The sequence below is a fragment of the Osmia lignaria genome, chromosome 7, assembly GCF_051020975.1.
Source record: "Osmia lignaria lignaria isolate PbOS001 chromosome 7, iyOsmLign1, whole genome shotgun sequence".
In the NCBI taxonomy this organism is placed as follows: domain Eukaryota; kingdom Metazoa; phylum Arthropoda; class Insecta; order Hymenoptera; family Megachilidae; genus Osmia; species Osmia lignaria.
The window spans coordinates 6,713,084-6,734,304 of NC_135038.1; the positions used below are offsets into that span (position 1 = coordinate 6,713,084).

General features: G+C 34.5%; 1 protein-coding gene across 3 annotated transcripts in view; it reads right to left on the reverse strand.

Annotated features, from left to right (window-relative positions):
- LOC117604412 (uncharacterized) overlaps positions 1-21,221 on the reverse strand; it is a 201,701-nt gene that overhangs the window by 67,588 nt on the left and 112,892 nt on the right. For 2 of the 3 annotated variants that reach the window (XM_034324430.2, XM_076689248.1), the window contains 2 exons: positions 20,221-20,368; positions 15,180-15,287 (listed from right to left, as the gene is read on the reverse strand). In XM_034324430.2, coding sequence (XP_034180321.1) covers positions 15,180-15,287; positions 20,221-20,368 — 256 coding nt within the window. Of the gene's footprint in view, positions 1-5,063; positions 5,154-15,179; positions 15,288-20,220; positions 20,369-21,221 lie in introns of those variants that run through there. The other variant, XM_034324434.2, reaches the window with a different exon arrangement.

Here is a 21,221-nt window from a genome sequence, read left to right on the forward strand (position 1 = left end):
TTTTCTTTCTATTCACTGAGAAAATCGTCTCCGCTATGTTTACGAAAAGTAAATCTGTTCTTTTGTAATTTTCTCTCGAATGTTAACATTGTAATGTTTGTTTAAAAAATTCATTTTTCTTTGAACACTCTGATTGATCTAGCGAAGAATTAATAAAACCATTATATAGTTATTTTTAATAAATTTTAAGCTTTAAATTCATATAATATAAGTGTCATATTTTAAATATTTTTATGTCATGAAATCATCTCAAATCAACATTCTAATAATGTCACTTCATGAACTACAAATTTTATCTAAAAAGATTTGCAAAAAAAAATGTAAATTAAATGTTCATACGCGTGATGATTGCTCGTAGATACAATCGAATCAGAAGGGAATACCGTATCGATTTGTCGTTGATCAATGGAAACCCGATGAATTCATGAATCGCCACCTGTGATGACGAAACACAGCCGAAACGTCGATTGTGTGTATGTGCATAATATGTATGCATACATGGACGAATACGACATTTGGTTTGAATTGTTTGCCATGCGTAACACCGAGGCATGTCGACACACCTATATAGACGTATATATACGTGTTAAAGGCTTTTGAGACCATTATCGGGACTTCGGAAAGCGTGCACGTTGAATCGTCGTACTTTATGAAACGATTTAGCAGCCAACAACTCGCACCTGTTCGCCGTTAAGATTTAGAACGGTGCGATTTACCCTTTATTATTGCGACTCGTTAATAACTCGACAAATTCTTTGCTTTATTTTCAAATGGGATAGGATTTCTTTCGTTTTTGCTGGACTGTGTGACGATTCGTTTCTGTATGGAATTGATGACTAAAGCTAATTTTGGAAGGAAAATTTATGCACTCTAAAATTCTGAAATTCTAGAATTAGAAAATTTGGGAATTTTAAGATTTTATGATTCTAAAATTTTTAGATCCGAGTGTCTGAGATTCTTAGATTTTTAAATTCTAATATTCTGAGATTCCAAGATTTTTAAATTCTATTATTCTAATATTCTAATATTTTAAAATTCTAATACTTTCCAATTCTCAAATTTACAAATTCTGAAGTCGTAATATTCTAATATTCTCAAATACTCAAATTTTCAAATTTTCATGTACTAATATTCTAATACTCTAATACTCTCAAATTCTCCAATTTTCAAGTCCTAATATTCTAATATTTTAATGCTCCAATACTCTGACTTTCAAACTTAATAACTTCTTTCTATTACTAATCATTAAATTACTCAAACTTCAAAGTCTCAATTAGCACTAATCCCCGCAACCTTCAAACCAAAATATAAATTCCAAGTCAAGAGTGAAATATCATCAATCAACCCTCCCATTACCCTCTCCCATTTCACGTACAATTTCACCCCTATTCTCCCATATGATAAATTCCAAACGTATTTCAGTACACCCTCAGCCCCGATAAAAACAGAATCGAAGTTGGTCGGGTGTTAGAAGTCGAATTTCGGATCGTCAACGGCGCAAGAAAGCCGCAACGACGAAGGGGATGGTTGAAGAATCGTGGCGATTGTACAAACCCTCCCCGAGGAGGGGGTTTGGTAGGTGCACGTCGGTTCGGTTTAAGCGTTTCACGGGCTCGAATTTTCGCGTGGACCCATTGTGTGCATGTCGAGACTCATGCATCGAAGGTGAATGCCGGAGGGTAGGAGCGGGGTGGTAGAGTACAACGTCGGCCTCTCGCGGGAAATACGTCGAGTATCTGAATAAATCGAAACAGCCAAAGTGATTCTCCAACTTAAATTAGTTTCTGCCTGGCATGGAGAGAGGCTAGCTGCACCAGCTTCCACCCTCTTCGTCGCGCCAACGATCCGTTCGCGTCACACAGGACACGCGAATAGCTACCCTTACTTTCTTTTCCAGTCTGCTCGACCAGCCTGCCTTCGTTCCGTTCGACTTTTTCCACCGTAAACGAATCCAGACTGATTTTCAGATAGCATTTTGTTCGTTTTACGCGGTTCACACGATGCACGTAAAAAAAAAAATGAAACACACACACGATCGGTTTGTATTATTGTCTACGAATAAAAGAACAAATTCAATAGCGACGAACGAAATGGATGAATAAAAAATTTAGCATTCATTTGAATAAATATTACTGATTTTGAAGAGAGAAAATTTTCAGTCTAAATGCCTATTTAAAATATTGCGTATTTTCTCAAAGTCCACGGATTCACGAATCCTCCGGAGCTGAATAAATATTGGTACTTTCAACATCGGTCCGTAAAGGAGATTTAACGTATAAATTCTCGCGGCCAGATGAAATCTGCATACAAATGATGGCGAGCCCCGACAAATATTAAGATTACATTTATGAGAATCACTCGGGGCGTTGATCAGGAGCGACACGAAAGAAGATGGCCAACAAGCACACTGTTTCATTTGCTCGAGCTTTTAATGGGCTTTTCAGTTACACAAAGACTTGACAAAGAATACCAGGTCGAACCTTAATCTTTTCCCATAAAACACTGATTGCGGATTGACTTTTAAATGTTTTGAAAACAAGAGGGGAAAATAGCAGTCGGTCCTAGTACCGTCTGGCACGGAACTCGTGAAACTTTCCTTTCTTCGCACCTTTTCTACCACTTTTTTTTCTGACAGTAACAATGCTTCCGATTCTACGGTTTCATACTACAATCACAATGCAATGAAATTTTAAATTATGTACTGTTATCCGCGAATATCTCCATTTCAAAATGTTAACAAATCGGATATACATTTTCCTCTTTTTGAAAAATAAAATTAGAATTTCGAGAATGTATGGGTAAAATTAGCATAACAGCGAACTGAAAGCTTTATATTTGGAAATTAAAAATTTTGGAAAATTTAAAATTTTCAAAAGCTTGAAATATAATATGATAATAGCAAAATATTGTAATAATATTACACTAATAAAATTGTAAACTGAAAGCTTGAAATTTGGAAATTAATTATTCTGATCAAAAGTTTCCATGCTTTACAACAAATATCCATTTTAATTAACAATGAAATACAAGAAGCCTAATCACATCACGACACAGGAATATGAATGATTCAAATCCTGCTATCGAAGAAAATCACGATAGAATGATTGATTACGATCAATTGTGATTGATTGGAAACCTATTTCAAAGAGACTCGTGATTTATCAATTATTATGAAATGAAAGAGATTTGCTATAATACAATCACAATATTTCTGTCTCTTTGATACGAATAAACCAGACACGTACAACGAATATATTCATAAAATCTGATGCGAAGATATAACAATAAATTACATCTATCATATCCAATGAACAATACGATCATAAATTAATTGGTTAATTATTCACGTTCGAACAATGACACAGAAATTAAAAGTAAAAACAATGGTTTACGATGGAGGGAAAAAAAGAAATTGAGGACAGAAGTGGATCGATGCATTTAAGATTATATTCTTCAACGTTTCGACAGCTGAAAGTTTCCATTGAAAAACGTTCGCCTATGTTATATTCGACTTTCAAACTTCTTTTCCCGGCGAAAAATATTTCAATGCGATTTTAACTCTTAACTATACGGCTGAAATACTCGCGATAAAATGAACAGCGACCGAAGGGAATTCGAGACGCAGAGGAAAATTCAAATGAAATCTACGGTTTTATGAAATTAGACCCGTGAGCACGTTTCGCGCTAAAGCTACAACTATTTGCTAGAAAATTATCAAGTGCAAAATCAAGAGAGAATATTGTCAATTAATATATTCAATTTACTGAAAATGACCATTGAATGGTAGAACAATCAAACTCATTATAATGACGAATTCAGATTCTTGAATTTTAAATTAAAGATATTCAAGTGTTGCTATTGGGGCAAAAAATAATTATATGTGCTAATTTGTTTTCAATTAAAAAATAGGTAACATCCATTTTTCTAGATACACAAATTCCAGAAATATAGAAAAAAGTAATATTGTTTAATAAGTTTTAACTTTGATACTTGTTTGAAGAATCAATATTTATTGATTTAATCGATTATTTAATATCAGATGGAATTCAATATCAAAATAACTGTTTTCCCTAAAACTCAATACAAACGTCCCATCGATTGAATTAAAAAAAAATTAAATTTCATTTAATATCAATTTTTTTAACCTATTGGTTTGTAAATCTATAACAAATATCTATTGAATGTTACAAATCTAAATAGTTATTGAACAATTTTATTCCATGCTAATTTGTTTAAAGCGTTAGTACGCGAACCGTTAGAATTTATAAATACTCGTTTAAAGTGAAGGAAATCAAAACTTGTTAATTTGAATATTATTAATATGAAACGAGAAGTTTGGGCGCTGTTGCTAAACGTTTCGTATTTCGTCGAGCTAATAAATCTTAGGTGGTATATGCGAATTCGAGAATATAGACTAATATGGCAAAGTGGAGTATAGTGAAGCAACATTTCACCGTGAATTTACGCGAGCACGTTTTCCCCACGACGTGGACGACATCCTCATGGGAATCAAGAAGATCGAAATTATATACATACACGAGATGTTACTATATGGAACGAGTTATTCTAATCTTTAATCTTATCGACGCTTCACTTCACCATCGTCCAAATTACATTCACAAACTTGGTTTAACATTTCATTCAACGCGATGAATATGAAGCATATTTATAGATAATATTTGCATTCATTAATATTCAGATAGCTGTAGTTTTTTTAATACCTTATTGATCTTTTCATCTCTAAATATTGTCCTATAATATGGATGATATGAAATACAAACTTGCAATTATTTATTAGAAAATTTCCAAATAGCAATATATTAATCTGTGAAGTTTAAATATAGATTAAAAAAAAATATAATAGTCATATATAAACAGTACTTTCATTAAAATATTCTATAATAAGAAAAGTACCTTCTTATTTCTGAATTTCTAAAATTGTGATACAAAATGAAATTCAGTACTAATATAAAATAGACAATAACTGGTCAATAAGGTATTAATTTGGAATGAATAAAGCATAAAATCAAAAGATAAAATAAACAAATGAGAATATGACTCACAGTTTACAGCTTGCACTTGCACTCCATTGCATCCAAAGCCTTGCATTCACCCTTCCTTTACTGCATTTCTTGAACGAAGCACTCCTCTTTCACACAACGTTTATGCACACTGAATTTATAACGTAAAAGAAATAATTAATTACCCGATAAAACATACGCGTACATATTTAATATTGTTAATTTGAATTCGCACATAATTTAATTCTTATAAACAAAAAGTGTTGCATTGTATCCGAATTTATATAAAATAGTTTATTAAAGCTTCCACTTGTAATCACATTAATTAGTTTCCAAGCTATTTCAAAGAATTAAATAGCACGACGCGACGCCTCGTTCGACATACTGTAACAAAGCCAACGTCTATCCCGAACGACATACAAACACGGACTGAACCGAATTAATATCAACACTATGAGAAGGTGAAACGAAGCCGAGCAAATGGAAGTATTGATGTGTAACCAGGTTTTTGTATCATACTAATGTTTGTTTACTTCCTCGCATTCCTAGCTAACCGAAAATCCAAGAATCGTTTCTCGTATATGAACTTTTTGTAAACAGCTGTCTATGGTGAGACAAATAATACACTGATTGAAACTAACGAGAGGATTTAATGAAATATTGTTAGATCTATTGTTTTAATTAGATAATTATTAATTATATTAATCAAAGAAATATTGACACACTAATTTTTAATTGAATAATTGTAATTAAGCATTGAAATATTATTATAATATGTAACCTATGGTACTTTAAAAGATAACAAAATTTTAATATAATATTTGATAAGTGTATAGCAATGTGAATATGTAATTTTAAAAATAAGATGATTGTATGAAAGAAGAATTAATTAATATCTCTTTTATGTACCGTAAAATATTAAAAGTTTTAATAATTTTAATTCAATTAATATGTATATCGAATTTCATGATTACGATGTTGAAATAAATGAAGATAATTTTCATGCAGCAGAAATTTAATAATAATAGTAATTCTATCGCAAAATCGAAATGGTTTGAGAATATCGTAAAGAACGATCGTCTGGAAGAAAACTGGCAAACTTCGGGGCCTAAGAGGAAATGATACTAAAACAGAATAGTTTTTATATAATATCACGCGAGCGAGCTTTCGCCGTTAGAAGGATCATAGTCTTGGAGTGCCAGGATTATATCCTTAAGAGTTTGCCAGCTTTCGACTCTCGTTTAAGGAACTTAACGGAGCGTACCGGATGAGGAGAAAAGGAGGCGAGCATGGAACAGGAAGTAAGGTAAACGGAATTAAAAATCAAGCTACGTTAATAGGTTAAAAATGAATCATCAAGATCTTTCATCTCTTAATCTATCTCATCTGATTAAATCCTCTCATAAAATTCAAGAAAAATTATTAAGTTATTACTACTTATAATATATGAAATTAAAGCTTGAAGATTAACAAAAATAACTATATAAATGCTGGATTGTTATTTGCAGTATATAATAAATGGAGCTTTGTTAGAACATACAATAAATAAACAGTTTGGAAAATACTGCACTTCAGGAAACTGCAGTTCTCAAGTTACGTGTTCCCTTTCTTCTATAAAATATTTTTGAAATAAGGTTGAAAAATTGCCAGCATCAAACACCACGTGGCCACCATAACGAAAAAAGAAGGAGATATAACTTCCACATCAAATATCTAATAAACTCTATGAAAACACTCAATTGAACGAGTCCCATAAGTCTTTTTTCTTGTTCGGTGCGATACACTTTAGGAAGCGTCAAGATAGTAGTATAAGAAAGTAAAAAGACGAGTAAGAATTGAAAAGAGTGGCAAACCATGGTGGATCATAAAAACGAGGGAAACTCCTTGCGATTTCTGTGCTCGACCTATCTTCTCTCCATTGAACCGTACCCCTTACCTCATGGCACACAGTTTGATCCAGTTAGACCCACTCCTCCGAAACCCTCCTTCAAACGGATTAAATGCAACTCTTGGCCGCGCACGTGCGCATAAAAATACCGATCGTAAAATAAAATAACCGTAGGTGGCTGGCATTGTTCCGTCCATCGTGGGGGAAAAAAAAGTGATTCCCGCTTTTGAACAGACTAAAGTGTATGCCCGACCCCTTTTTACCGTACAACCCCATACGAAGCGTCCATTATTCCATGATCCTTTCTGAGGCTGCATAATCTGTTCTGATAGCAATTGTTGTCTGAAAAAGGGTCAGAGGAACACTTTCAATGGTGTCAGAACAGTGTTGGCCTTTAATGAGCCGATAATTCGATTGGGTTAATTAATTAATACCTTGAATGATTATTTTGTGATTTTGATAAAAATAATATGGGATAATTAAATTTAGAGTTAAGTTGGCACTGATTTGTTGAGTAATTAGTCTTAGATAAGATATTAGCAAGTTTTCTTGGATATTTATTAATTTTGCCAAGTTACCTCTTTTCTGAAGTTTTCAAAATACTATTTTACAATGAATTTAATAATTTCAAAATGTTTCTACGTAAAAAATTTCTAAATTGCAAAATTGATTGTTCAATATGTAACAAGCAAATATTAAAAAGAAGAAATACTGAGAATCAAATATTCCATTCATTACATGGTGTGTTTTGAATTTATATTTAAAAAAAGAAATAAAAAGAATAAAAATGATACTGGAAACATTGTTTAATACGTTCGCAGTAGAATCGATGAACGGGTAACTTTGGACCAGAAACAAAATCCCAGCACGTGCTTGTTAACTGTTACGTAAACGATAGCCGTCGTTCCCATTAAAAGTGGGAAACGTTTCATCCTGTTTCGTTGTAAACGAATTGTTCAGACGACGACCATATTCTCTGCTTCATATTCTCTCTACTTCAGTGATGTAACGCGGTTTTGTGTAGAATTATGTCTCGTTTAATTGGATTAATTAAATTCGCGGCTAACGAGATCAGAGCGGTGGACAGAAACAAAAACGTTCCGTGCAACAAACACACACGCAGACACGTGTAGTGGAAACGGCCTCGTATGTACAATTCGAATCTAAATATCGCGTGCTCGTCTAATTGTCGAACACATTGTTAACAAAGTTCGAGGCGAAACAAAATCGCTTGTCATCCAATTTCATATTTGAACCGCTACTCCTGTCGGACTGCTTAATATAAATTATACTACATGTAACTAATGAATTTCGATCGGCGAAACTTCACTTTCTGACGACGGTTCTCTGCTTTATTATTACATCGAATTATGACTGGTCATTTTTTTCTGAAGGAATTATTTGAATCCTGCAACACACTGGGGTAATTAGGATTTTCGTTTAGGGTAGACTTGATACCTTGATATTACTTACAGTGGCAAATGTTTAATATTAATATTGTTAATTATAACCGAATTTTTTAGTCTTTGCCTAATTACTCCAATAGTGTAACATTTCAATCCTTGCACAATGACTGCAAAATAATTTTGACCTAGATACAAAAATAAAATATGGCTAAATATAAAAAGTTAATTTGTAAAGCAGTCAAATTTGAATATAATATTTTAATTAAGGTTTAGTACCTTTTCAAAAGGGTTAATCAGCAATCTAATAATACAACTGAAATTGATACAGTTTCGATTCGATCGAGGTCAAAAAGTGAAAACGTCATATCTGTCCTTTTTCTCCAATTTAATTACTTTTATTGCATACAAAAACTGGATACTTCAAATTGGCCTAGTTTAATATTTACCTGACGATCGATTAATAACTGTTACTGTACAAATATGTGGGTTCAATGAAATCTTTTGACGTAGAGATATTTGTCGATAATTAAAAACAATCGAAACGCTGAATTCACGATTCTCTATGAAATTTTAGTCAGAGATTTCTGATTTACCAAGCTGGAAAAATGTTTCAGATTCTTAATAATACGTCTCTTATAATGACGTTCATCGTTGCATTCGAAAACCTACTACGAAGCGATGATGTATCAAAGCTATGACTTTTAATCATGAATTATTCAAATAACACGGCACACTGTTCAATTATTAATTAATACGTATACATACGCGTGGGTACTTTCTATGAAGTCAAACGTTCGTTGAATCCATGAATACTTTAACCATCGCGTGTACAATCAAACAAACATATTAACATTCTCCTTCTCTCTTTAAACTCTATAAATTTCTAGCAAGATTGTACGCTTAGTTATTCATAGTAATTTTCACGTAATCATCTGGCTTTGGTATAATTATTAATGATTTTGCAAACATACCAGTTCAATTTTCTATGGTAATACCAAAACGTGTGCCAAATTAGTTGTTACATCATTAAAGGGCTACTTTATAGCTTTGATACTGCTATTTTTAAAAAGTTTTGTATGAATAAATATTTAAGAGCTTTTAAATCTTTAACTATTTTCCTAATTATTACCATATACGTGACGACAGAAAAACGATAATTCGCGATAACATTTCGATTTTCCAGTACTTTAGTATTCGATGATAGCACGATTTTCCATGTCCAATCGAGAACCAACCCCAATGGGCGCATAATTGAAATTAACGGGGCGAACAAATTTTTTCGAGGGTGAATGGAATTTAATTTACAGGTTAATTAATGAGTAACGTGCTTCGGTGCGTTTAAATAGCGCCTTTTTCCAGGAATATCGCGAAATCGAGTGAAAAGTTTTTCGATGTAACAGGAAGGAATTAGAATTGTTTCACAGAGAAAATACGATGCGGTTTTCGAAACGACCGACAGTTGGAAAATGTTTACTAATCACCATTGCCAACAAATAATTAGAGTTTGTTGGATGCGAAATGAATTTTTAATTCAATTTCCTGCTGGAAAACAGAATTAAAGTTGTTTCATTTAAACCTATCATTGAAAACTATTTTTAAAAAAAAACTTTTTTCATTGTAAACAATTATTCAGCTTCTGGATGTTCATTTACAATGATTTTCAGATATTCAATTTTTTGTTTCATTTTGAAATTCATCTCAATATCAGGTTACTTTTCCTGCATGAAACAAAATCGTTATTTATGAAAAAGTATATGAATATTAATATCCTGATGAAAAATTAAAAAATATTAATAATAAAGTACATCAACTAGTGAAAATTGTTAAAAATTGTTGAGAATGATTAAATAATAAATGTAATTTTAAAATTTAATTTGATATCACTGTTGCTAAAATGCATTTACAAGTGCATGATTGCATGCAGAAAAACCTGCATTATTATGTTTAAATTCTGGAATTTTCTATGTGGAATAAAAGAAATAAGATATAAAAAGATAAATATCTACGTTAATAATAAATGTTATTAAATGACATAAGCAATTTTTACAATGAATAAAAATAGGTATAACCAAGGATCAGCACTTTGCTGATTGCCATGTAATTCGCGAAATAATTTATTCAAAAGTGGTTCGGGACGAAGTGCATCGCTACGAAATATCGTGGTAAATAACCTTTTGCCATTATTTAAGACCGGTAAACGTGTCGCTCGGATACATACAGACCTTCGTGAAGTATGGCGGACGTCAAATAAAATGACAGGTAGCCAGGATAAACCTTCTCATAGATGATATATTCTAATAAATATCAAGCTGAAATATTCAGTTGAGAGTTTTGTGAAAATATACGGGTAGTATAAAAAATCGCGAGGATCATATATAACGCGATACAGGCGTGGAACATCGTCACGCGATTGCATTTCACTCCTGGTGCATTTAAATGCAACAATTACCTCCTTCCTGGAAGCTATTTATTTTTCAATAAAATTTTTCTATTCATTTCTAATCTTTACTAAGATCGTTTCTTCAGTATTAATTTTGAAAATATAAATAAAAATAAATAATTTTTTGAAAATTTTATTAATGAAAGAAATAACACCTTGTTTTTAATTAGTGAGTTATACTCCTAATTTTTCTAGAGTTAATATTTACAAAATAAACTTTTTCTATAAGAAGATAGCTAAACTTTTAATTTTATTCGAAATATTCAGCACAGTTAAACTATGTCGTCCTTTTAATCGCGTCTCTATATTCCTGACACACTTTCTTCTATATTTTAATCACGTTCATGATTCCCCGTCCCATTCCATCGAGAAAGAAGCGAAAGGAATCTCTTCGAGTACCGACTGAAAAACTATCAGAAACACAGCCGTGAAATTCATTTTTAATAAGATCCCGATCAAAAGCGACGTAACCGAACTTTCCTCGTCGTATCAGCCGATATTCCACCGTCTTCCTTTTGATAACTATTTTTTTACCAACCCCATAATATTATATTTACCCCACCATCCTCAAAACAGATAAATTATAAAAAGAAAGCAATTACAACATTTATTAATACTAACGAAGATCAAATATAGAAGAATTGATCGAAGACGTTCGGATAGTTTGATGAATCTTCGAGGTATGATCATAAACCTTCCACGAATTTCACGTTTTTAGATCATAGTGGGGAACACACCAATGGCCGACTAAAGGAATGCAAGCTCCTACAGTAGGAAATACTCTCGCTGGGACAACCTGTGCGATTCCTGGAATCAACATTCCTTGGCTGCCGCAGAAATTGACCTTGCGTTAATTGCAGAAATGCTCAAAGTACCATCACTGTTTTGCAAAAATTTTCTAACATCTTTTCCACATTTGATATGTATATTTTTTGTTGAAATTCCTAAGATAATATCAAAATAAATTCTTTATGATACTTTTACGCAAAAATCACTGGAGAAGGGTTCGTAGACATCGTCAGTCGGCCAAATGCGACCGGAAGAAGCTGCACGGTATTATTTGGCTGTTTCTCACCGCTGAACTTTCCTCTATGTACGCGGAAACCTCGCGCAGTCGTGAGAATTATATAGGAAGCGTGAAGGATAGAGTAGAAGGGGTTTGCCACGGTCTCCCTGTGGTGAGTTGCACTTGTAAATGCACGTCTCTCACAGTATCCTGGCCCCGTCTACCTACAACCCCTCCATAACCTACTGAAGGTATATAGGGTGTCCTATACAATTGGTACAAGTTCCACTTTTTAAATAATTAGCGATAGAAAGCAGTATTGCAGAAGAAAATTAAGCGGAGTCAAATGATGCACATGCACTTTTATGCATTGGTGCATAAGAAAACTGCAATTGCATTTTTTGCTTTTAAATAGAACATTATACTTTATTTTTCTATTGGAATCTTAACTCTTAACTATTTTAATACTTCTTTATAGATAATAAAAAGTTGCTTTGAGGATTGCATCCAAAAGTCCAAGATTGCATTAAAGAAAAGTGCAATTGCACTTTATCTGATGCACAAAAATGCACCAACTGAATTTCAGAATGTACATTCTAGTACACATGGCATCATTTAATATTGTTCTATGATACTATTTTTTATGTATAACGATTTTAAATATATAATTTGTCCTAATTGTTTGGAACACCTTGTATATACAGCAGGTATATGGCCGCCAGGAGGTAGGCGGCTGCTAGCTACAGTGGGAACACAGTTCTTGCATTAGCCAAAGAAAGATTTCTGGCGAATCAAGCGAAAGAGAGGGAGCTTGGCCAACCAGCCGAGGGTGGAACGAAGAAAAGATCCCCGTACAGACAGGCAGTGCTTCTTACCAAAAGGCGTGCTACCACGGTTTATTGCCGATTTCCGATGTCTGATATCGCGTCGACAACTACTACTTCCTGATACTTTTAAGCCGTGCCCGGAAAAACAAACGCATCACTGACAAATTCGATTTTATGAAAATTAACACGTTGATTAGTGACTTATGCTTCAAATTTTAAAAAAAATTTTGTATCTTGAATAAAATTATTTTTTATTGTGAACAGATTATGAACTAATTTAATATTATTATTAATATTAATTATTTTTTTGAATTATAAGGACCAAAATAACCCTAAATTGTTTAACTAAACACGGTAATCTAAGGATGAATAATAATGTAATTTATGTATATTTATTTTCATTGCCACGATCAACAAATTAACAGCATCAATCCGTCGTACCACGAAATGAACGAAGGCGGTGAACTTATGAAGTCCTGGCTTTGATTAATGCGCAAGTTCCTTTTCGGGGATAAAGCTCTTTTGAGAAGCGAAAGACGTGGCGCGCCTAGAGGGGAGCGGAGTCGATTCGAGTTTGCTTTAGAAGAGGAATTTTATTGGTTTTTATTTCGAGACCGAGTTAGCTTTGATGTATCCGGAAGGTTGCGCTTAAATAGCCGAAGAACGATGAACTTCCTTTCAATGAATTCTTGTTTCTTAGCTGAATTGTCGCTACAAAGACATGAGAATATTTTGTGACGGGGATGCTCAAGGAAAAAATGTGTACCACGTTTCGACCAAAATGAAAAATATAAATTTTCATATATTAGGAAAATAATATCTAATAATCTAAAATTTTTTAAATAGAAATATTTCTGGGATTACTCAATATTTTTAGAAAATAAATCTAATTTTTCAATCAATATCACAAAAAGTGTAATCTTTCTTTTATCCTGTTAGATAGAAAGCTAGTTTCACCCAGTTCAACAAACTTCACCAGCCAAGATATCACCGAAATCGTTCAGTCAACATCCACTGATCCTTATATCCCTTTCCTCGTATATTTACCTTATTGGCCAGGGTGTGTTGGTCCAATAACGAAACGCAGTTAAACCAACCCCTTCTGTTTGAGAAACCATCAGATTTCCCCAGCTCGATCCTTGACGTTTTGTGATAAAAAAAAAATATCAGGCAAAGGAAACAGGAATACGTTTGTGAACACCTGTCCGTGGGTTAGAAATCATGGAAACTCGTAACGATGCCGGAAGAAAAGCCGATTTCTTCGAAAGTTGTTCGAGTTTACTAAATGCTCTCGAACGAACGCACCCCTGTCTCGAGTCAGATACCACTGGGGAGGAAGTTCGAAACTAATGGCTGGAAGTCAATGATGCTTCCCTTTTAAGGATTTGTTCTGACTAGACGAAGAACTATCCAATACAAAGTTAACCCAATAAAATGAAAGGACGTTTCGTGAATGATGATGTGAATGTTTCATCGATAGTGAGAAACATCCAAAGATCAAAGTTTGAAATTCAATTAAATCGCGAAATAAATTAACTTTTTATTGGTAAATTTTTAAATGTAAAATTCATGTAAATTGAAAATACTAATTTAGTATTTATTGAAAGGGTTAACATACAGCAATTGCACGATTGATTTTATTGATGACTGATATTGGAACGTGACACGAGAGATAAAGGACGAGTGGTAATAAAATGGCGTGAATTCGAAAACATTTCTTTTTTTTTTTTTTTTCATTGGAATGAAATCGTGGTAATGGAGGAAAAATTGATGGTATTAACGAGTAAGTGGTTAATTGAACCAACCTCAATGAACGCAAAGGTAATAAGCCGATTCGCAGCTGGTATTCAGTGCGTTTATGAGTTAATATCGAGCCGCAGTTATCCAATAACGATGCATCATAAATTCTTTCTTGTAATTAAAGAAGAGAAACAAAAAATTTTATTAATTAGTTAGAAGCTCACGAATAAATTTATCACTACTCATTTCAATTTCTTAGCCCGAGACAATAATTAATTTTCCATTTAATGAATCTTAAATTTCTAATCAACAGCTAATTCTTATTGATTAGTTGAAATATCGTAAATAAATCTGTTTTTCCGTCAGGAGACAACAATCAATTTTTAATTTAATAAGACTTAAATTATTTCTAATTTCTACTTAACATTGAATTCTGTTAATTAATTAAAATATCAAAAATAAATTATCGTTACTTTACGAATTACTAATATTTCCATAATTCTTCAAATACAAAATTTATCATCGTCAATTTTCCAAAATCCACCTCCATACAGAGGTACACCGATAATGGTGCTGTAATTCCAATTAGAACCTTTGCTCGCGGCAAAGGTGTCCATTAAAAATACAAAGCTTAGCTTCAAAGAAGCCGTCAGTTTGGTTCGTTGAAAGCTCTAGGATTAAATATCGTCGTTCAAACGAACGGTTATTCGTTTGGTCCATAATTAATTGATAAGAGGAAAGATACACAGAGAACACAGAGCCGATGAGACAATTAATGTTTAAATCAGCCTACACGTGAAAACGAACAAGTTATCAATGTTTCAACACTATGAGAGAGGAAAATTACTTACCGAGTATCTGGCTAAGAACGGTGCGGCCATCTTCACCGAGGCAGGCGCTTCGAGCATCAAAGGGATTTGTGAATTGCACGAATGCATAGCCTTTGTGCATGGATATTCCTGAAACAACAAACGATCATGACGTTCCAATATACCCGGCGCACCTCGCCGCTCCTTTCCATCGTCTTTCTTCTAACCACGGGACCCGGCAATGAAACAGAAATACCAACATAACGGATAGACGAACCAAGAGAGTGGGGGCATATCTTTAATTAAAATTGTTTCCATGAATTTTGATGAGGGAGAAATCGTGGCTTCTGTTGATCTCGTCATCGTTCAAGCTCAAGATGTTGAATTGGTGAAACGAGGGTACTGAGTGTTTGTTATTATAATTCCTTGCATTGAATTATTATGAGCAATGATAAAGAAATACGCGTTTCAAATGCTAATGATTATTTTAAATATTTTTAACCGGAATATCATGGGGGAAATTGGGGACCAGCTTCAAAAATTTAACCCTTTCGCTGCTATGGGCATTTGAAAATAGCAAGCATGCAATAACAATTTTTATATAGCAATTAGAAATGAAATACCTAGGCTAGAAAATTAATAATTAAATAAATTTTTAAGGTTCACCATATCTACCAATGTTGAAAGTAAAAAAAATCTGTAATTGCCAAATTCAAAATTCGTATACTGACGTTCTCAATGTTCGCAATTTATCAAACGTTGTTGTAGCTGGACGATTTTCAGTTGCTGTGAGTGACTGTAGTTAGGGCCATCTATTATGAATCATCCTGTACAATTCAAGAAGCAAAAATCAGAAAGAAGAAGGAAACGTCTTGAAAGAAAGCACGTTCATCCTGATATTAGCGAATGAGTACAAATTAAATCCCCTTTGCATCAACGGAATAAAACCGGCTGTATCCGAAGAATCTAGCCTCCATCGGACGTGTCTCTTCAACTGTTCCTACAACTTCTATAAAAGTTTCCGACTCTCCTCGCCGCAACGACAATTCGCAATCTCTCTTCGACGACTGTTTTGTAGGAGAACACGGTGAATCGAAGCAAGAGAGGGCCTCTGCTCGTGTTCTTATTGCGAGAATCTGAAGAAACGACGAGGCTTCGAGTCAAGGGAGACGTGAAATTGGAAAAGGTTCGGCTTGTCAGATAGACCAGCTACCCATCGAGAGGAATGTTGGAACACGGTGACAGCTGTTTGAGGCAGATTGCAGGAATCGAGTCGAGTGTCCTGCAACGATCTCTCGAAAATCGTCTAACAAAGAAAGAACCACGAAAAATTGAAAAAAAGATCCAGACCCTATTAACGGAATCATTCCGTAGAAAAATATCTTTCAAATTCAAAATTCCTCGATCTCTACCCATGTATCTTTCCGTCTGACATTTTTTTTTCCCCCCATTATTTTTATATTTTCTTTTTTTCCATCGACCAGCACGTGACACGGCTCGGGGTCATCGATTCCGTGGCCAGTCTGCGTAGCAAGTCTGCAGATACGTTCATTTGAACGTTGCAGTGGTCGCCTGTAATCTGTGTACCCGTAATAACTTTTGCGTGGTTAGCAGCTGACCATGCATGGAATTCATTATGCTGAAACAAATATGTAAATCTCCATATATTCCTGCCACGGTTATATACATATATGGCAACGGGTGTACGCGCCACGGATGCGGATATATTTCGTACGGAACGTGTGTCCGCCGCCCCCCTCCCGAAATGGACAGTGATGGTTGGAAAAAAAAAAAAAAAAGAAGAACTTATCTGGCCGCACCAGTTGCGTGGAACATGTTAATATTGTCAAAGGTTAAAAATTTCGTTCCTTCCTTGGGTGATTTGTTATTTTATCACGTGGACCAGGTGTGATTCAATGTTGTTGGAACATTGGATTTTTTTTTTATCAAGGATTCTCCTTAATTCGAAACAATGAAATGCTTAAAATACAGAGTGTATTATCGAAAGCAACACGTTCAACGTCGAATCGAGCTGGCAGACACCGAATTCTATCTCCCTCTTTGAATCGAGAAGAGGAAACTGACGACGTCGAGGACAAACGGTGTCTGGAGGCAGCCGATAAACAGCTTACTTTCAGCCTGGACCCCGATAAAACGGCAAGACAATAAATGCGTCCTAGCACAATGCGGCTGCGCGAAACTTTGTCCTGAACTTGAGTCCTTTTCGAGGAATTAAAAGGAGCTTCGATTCAGCCAGATAAGACGGCCACCACAGCGAGGGAGCACACAGAGACGGCTATTCAAACATGCCACGCTGACAGCTGTACGCCACAGATTGGCCGGGTCAACCGGAACTTCCTGATTCTATGGAGTGTTGTCTACCACCGTGCTGGACAGCCGCTTAATTTTATTCCCAAGTTCGCTCGATTGAGAACGAACCTCGAATTTGTAAAGAACCGAGAGAAGGATCGGATTGAGATGAGGAAAGAACAGTTTGAACGAGTTGCTGCAGAAATTTCCGGTTAATTAATCGTGACGTTTGTTCTTAATGAGTTCGAGTTGAGGGTAATTATCAATTCTTCTGAAATTGTATGAGGTGCGGTGAATTTTGAAAGCGAAAATTAGATAAAATTCTCTATTTTCTATTTGGCGAGCTATTTTTTATATTCAATTTTCTATTTGATGAACAATTTTCTATCTTTTATTTTCTATTTTCTATTCGACAAGTTTTTTTGAAAATGATTAATTTTGAAGACTTGTAATAAGCTTAAGATTTGTATAAAAAAATTCTAGATCAAATCCGAGCAATTTTCAAGTAAAAAAGGATCATTAATTTCAAATTAGTGGGGAAAGAAAAGGTTCTCTAATGTCAGAGAAGGGAAGTAAATCGTGCAGGCACTCGGTCAAGTAGATAAGGTCAGTGTGATGTCAGACACACGGTAACTCGCTGAACGACGAGTTTTCCGTTTTCCACAAAGCGGAAATTTTGGAAGAAGATATTACACGCTAATTTCTCTGCAAATGCAATTTCAAAATACTATTTCGAAACAAACGAATTCCTCTATTATTCTGAATTACGACCCAAAACTCGAAAGTACCCCTTGAATTCTAATTAGAAGTGAAATGTTTGTTTTAATTCTAATATCAAATATAGAAATACAGAAGTTCACGCAGGTAACATAAAATGGTTTAACGTGAATGTTCTGCGAAGTGTCAGATCGATCGAATTATTTGAATTTAATGCGGAAAGTTTTCATTAGAGCCGTAACGCGAGAAGCATTGCGCAACTTGGACGGAAACTACGTCATAGACTGCGCTTTAATTTTACCTGCTTCAGAAACACCAAACATGGATCGCGTTCGCACAGCAGTGACAGCTGTACGCAACAGACTCCAAGAAACTCGAAATTCGTATAAGTAGCAGAGAGTTTCACGAAACTACAGTCAACAGTAAAAGTGTCACACTTTTATTAACGGTATACGATTCCGCTGTTGCTCGTCAAACAACAGAATGTGGTTTAACTTTAGTATAACTTAATAATATCACGTTTCCTAACATCTACGAATCTATTCAAAGAAACAATCTGAAATTTGTTAAAGAGAAATGAAAAATAAAAAGAGTCTAAAATTAACCCTCCACAGGTACACTGAGAATTCCAAGTCCCCCGAAACATTTATTTTTCCTAATTAATTCTTCAAACATTCGACTCAACCAACCAGAATTTTTGCAGATTTTTTAAAGCTTAGGAGAATAAAAAATTAGCTACGGATTTAGAGGATCCAGTATGCAGACGACGTTAGTAAAAATAAAGTTGCAGACGGAGGGTTAAATTTAAATCAAGTCATATAATTATTTTATTTTCTATAAGAAAAGGCTAAATAAGAGAAATGAGAAAAAGAAAGTTGAAAAATTCCAATAAATCCTGATCGAAGGACGAAATCTAATCACTGACAACAACAACGCTTTCAGAGAAACGTTTGATCGTAACGAAAGTTCGTAATCCAAACCGAATTCAGTGGCGGACGCAATCTTCGTAGCCCCAATTTATTATCGTCCACCCCTCTCAAACCCGATGCCGGGTTTAGTTGCTCGCAATAAAGTACGTTTCCCAAACGAAGTTAGTGCTACAATGAAAGCAACAGAGTCATCGTAGGGGGCTCTTCGTGAAACTAGAGACGGATATCCAATCGGGATATCGAAGGTCAAGGAGCTATCACGGCGCAAATTGGGTTACCAAGGACGAACCGTATCGAGAAAATCCTATTTCCAACTCGGTATTTTTCTCAGACCCACGGAACCCAAGCTTCCATGCTTTTTATACCAGGATAACAGCACGAGTTTTCCCCTGTTATCCGACCCGATCTTTGAATCTCCTCAACTTTCCGACCAGTTTGTAACTAGCCGCTGTTCTCCTACGACTTTTACCTCGAAACCCAAATAAGCCCGGTCGTTATTTTACACACGTTTTGTAATTCGTTTTAGATAATACGAACGGCTACCAGGTTTTATATCCGTGCCGGGAAATAGTATCGTTCGTTCAACGCTGGGATTTCACGGTGCAATTTTAATTTCAACCATCGATTTCCTAACGCCTGCCCTTTCTTCTCAAGATAATATCGATACACATTGACATTTTCTTCTTCTGCTATAAAACAGACGATCTTTAATGGGTTAGCTACTGTGGAAGTCGCGGATGACTGTAGTCATAAATTTTAAATGATTAATTAAATAGAAGAGAGAAATATTAACTCCCGGACAGCGGACCATCGAGAGAACCACAATTTTAATTCAATTTTGTATTTCATATTGATATCGTTTTCCTTTAAAAATTATTCTTCCAACGTATGAATTTATTATTCATAGAGGACTCGGATGAGTTGCCATCCAAAATTGATATACATATTCCACTAACCTTTTATAAGCGCACTTTGTCGCTGATTTTCCCTGTCTATCGCGTTTCATCGCGAAAAAAAAAAATCTGACGTCTGACGTTCGTGGCATTTCAACGAAACGAAAGAATCTCTAAAACACGGCCGAAGAAGCTGATCCCGTGGCTTTCGTTTATGTGATTTCACAAACCTACCTGCTAGACGGCCGTACCGCTGAAACATTCGCTCCACATCGGTTTTGCTGCACTGAAACGTGTTTAGATTCCCGACGAAAACCCGGGAATTCACCGCCTGTGGGTCCTGCGAATTGGTCTGGTTGCCCACTTTGCTCATCTTCATTGCCTGAAACAGAAGAACGGTAACGGATACTGTTTATTGCCCGACGTGATTTGAGTGACGATTCATGTGAAAAATGATATTCGGTTATTCTGTCGGTTCCAGAATAACGGAAGCCACAATTGTAACAGTGTTACACGATATTTGTTCGCCATTTATAGATCGGTTTTTCCAATTAAAAACTGCTTTCGTCAGGTTTCTATTCAATCATATGATCGTCAATTAATTTGTTACTGCAGAATAAAATGATAGCTTTTGGTGTATACGTAGGTTTCCACGAATCAGCCAGAATGAAAAATAATAGAAAAAATATTAGAAAACCATTAGAAAAATGTTAGAAAAAATATTAGAGAAAATATTAGATAATAATTTAATAAATTTCTATACTTGTCATTATTTTTGTACGAGAAAATTATTAAAAATAAACTGGTATTCATTAGAAAAATTGAATAAATAAGAATCTATATTCTTCATCGCTGAATAAAAAGTGCTTATGTCTGAAAAAGAAGATCCTTATGATACAAATCAGAAAGTTTATCTATTTCCCTGTCAGTATGTATAACTCAATAAATTCTTCTAAAAACATACATTATTTGCTTCACAATAATCGGATTTCACCGCGTGCCTGCAATATCCGTTAAAATAACAAAAATAGAAAAAAAAAAAAAGAAGCGAGACGACTGATCAATATCCGTAAAACGTAGTAGCAATAGCTAAAAAATATAACGTTCGTTCAATTCACACGTATCGAAACGAAACGAAACAAACATTTAAATATCGTTCGTTCTGGTTTCTTTTTTTCTCTCTCTTAGAGGAGAAATGTTCAAACGTGTCTGGTAACAGTTCGTCGGAACAATCA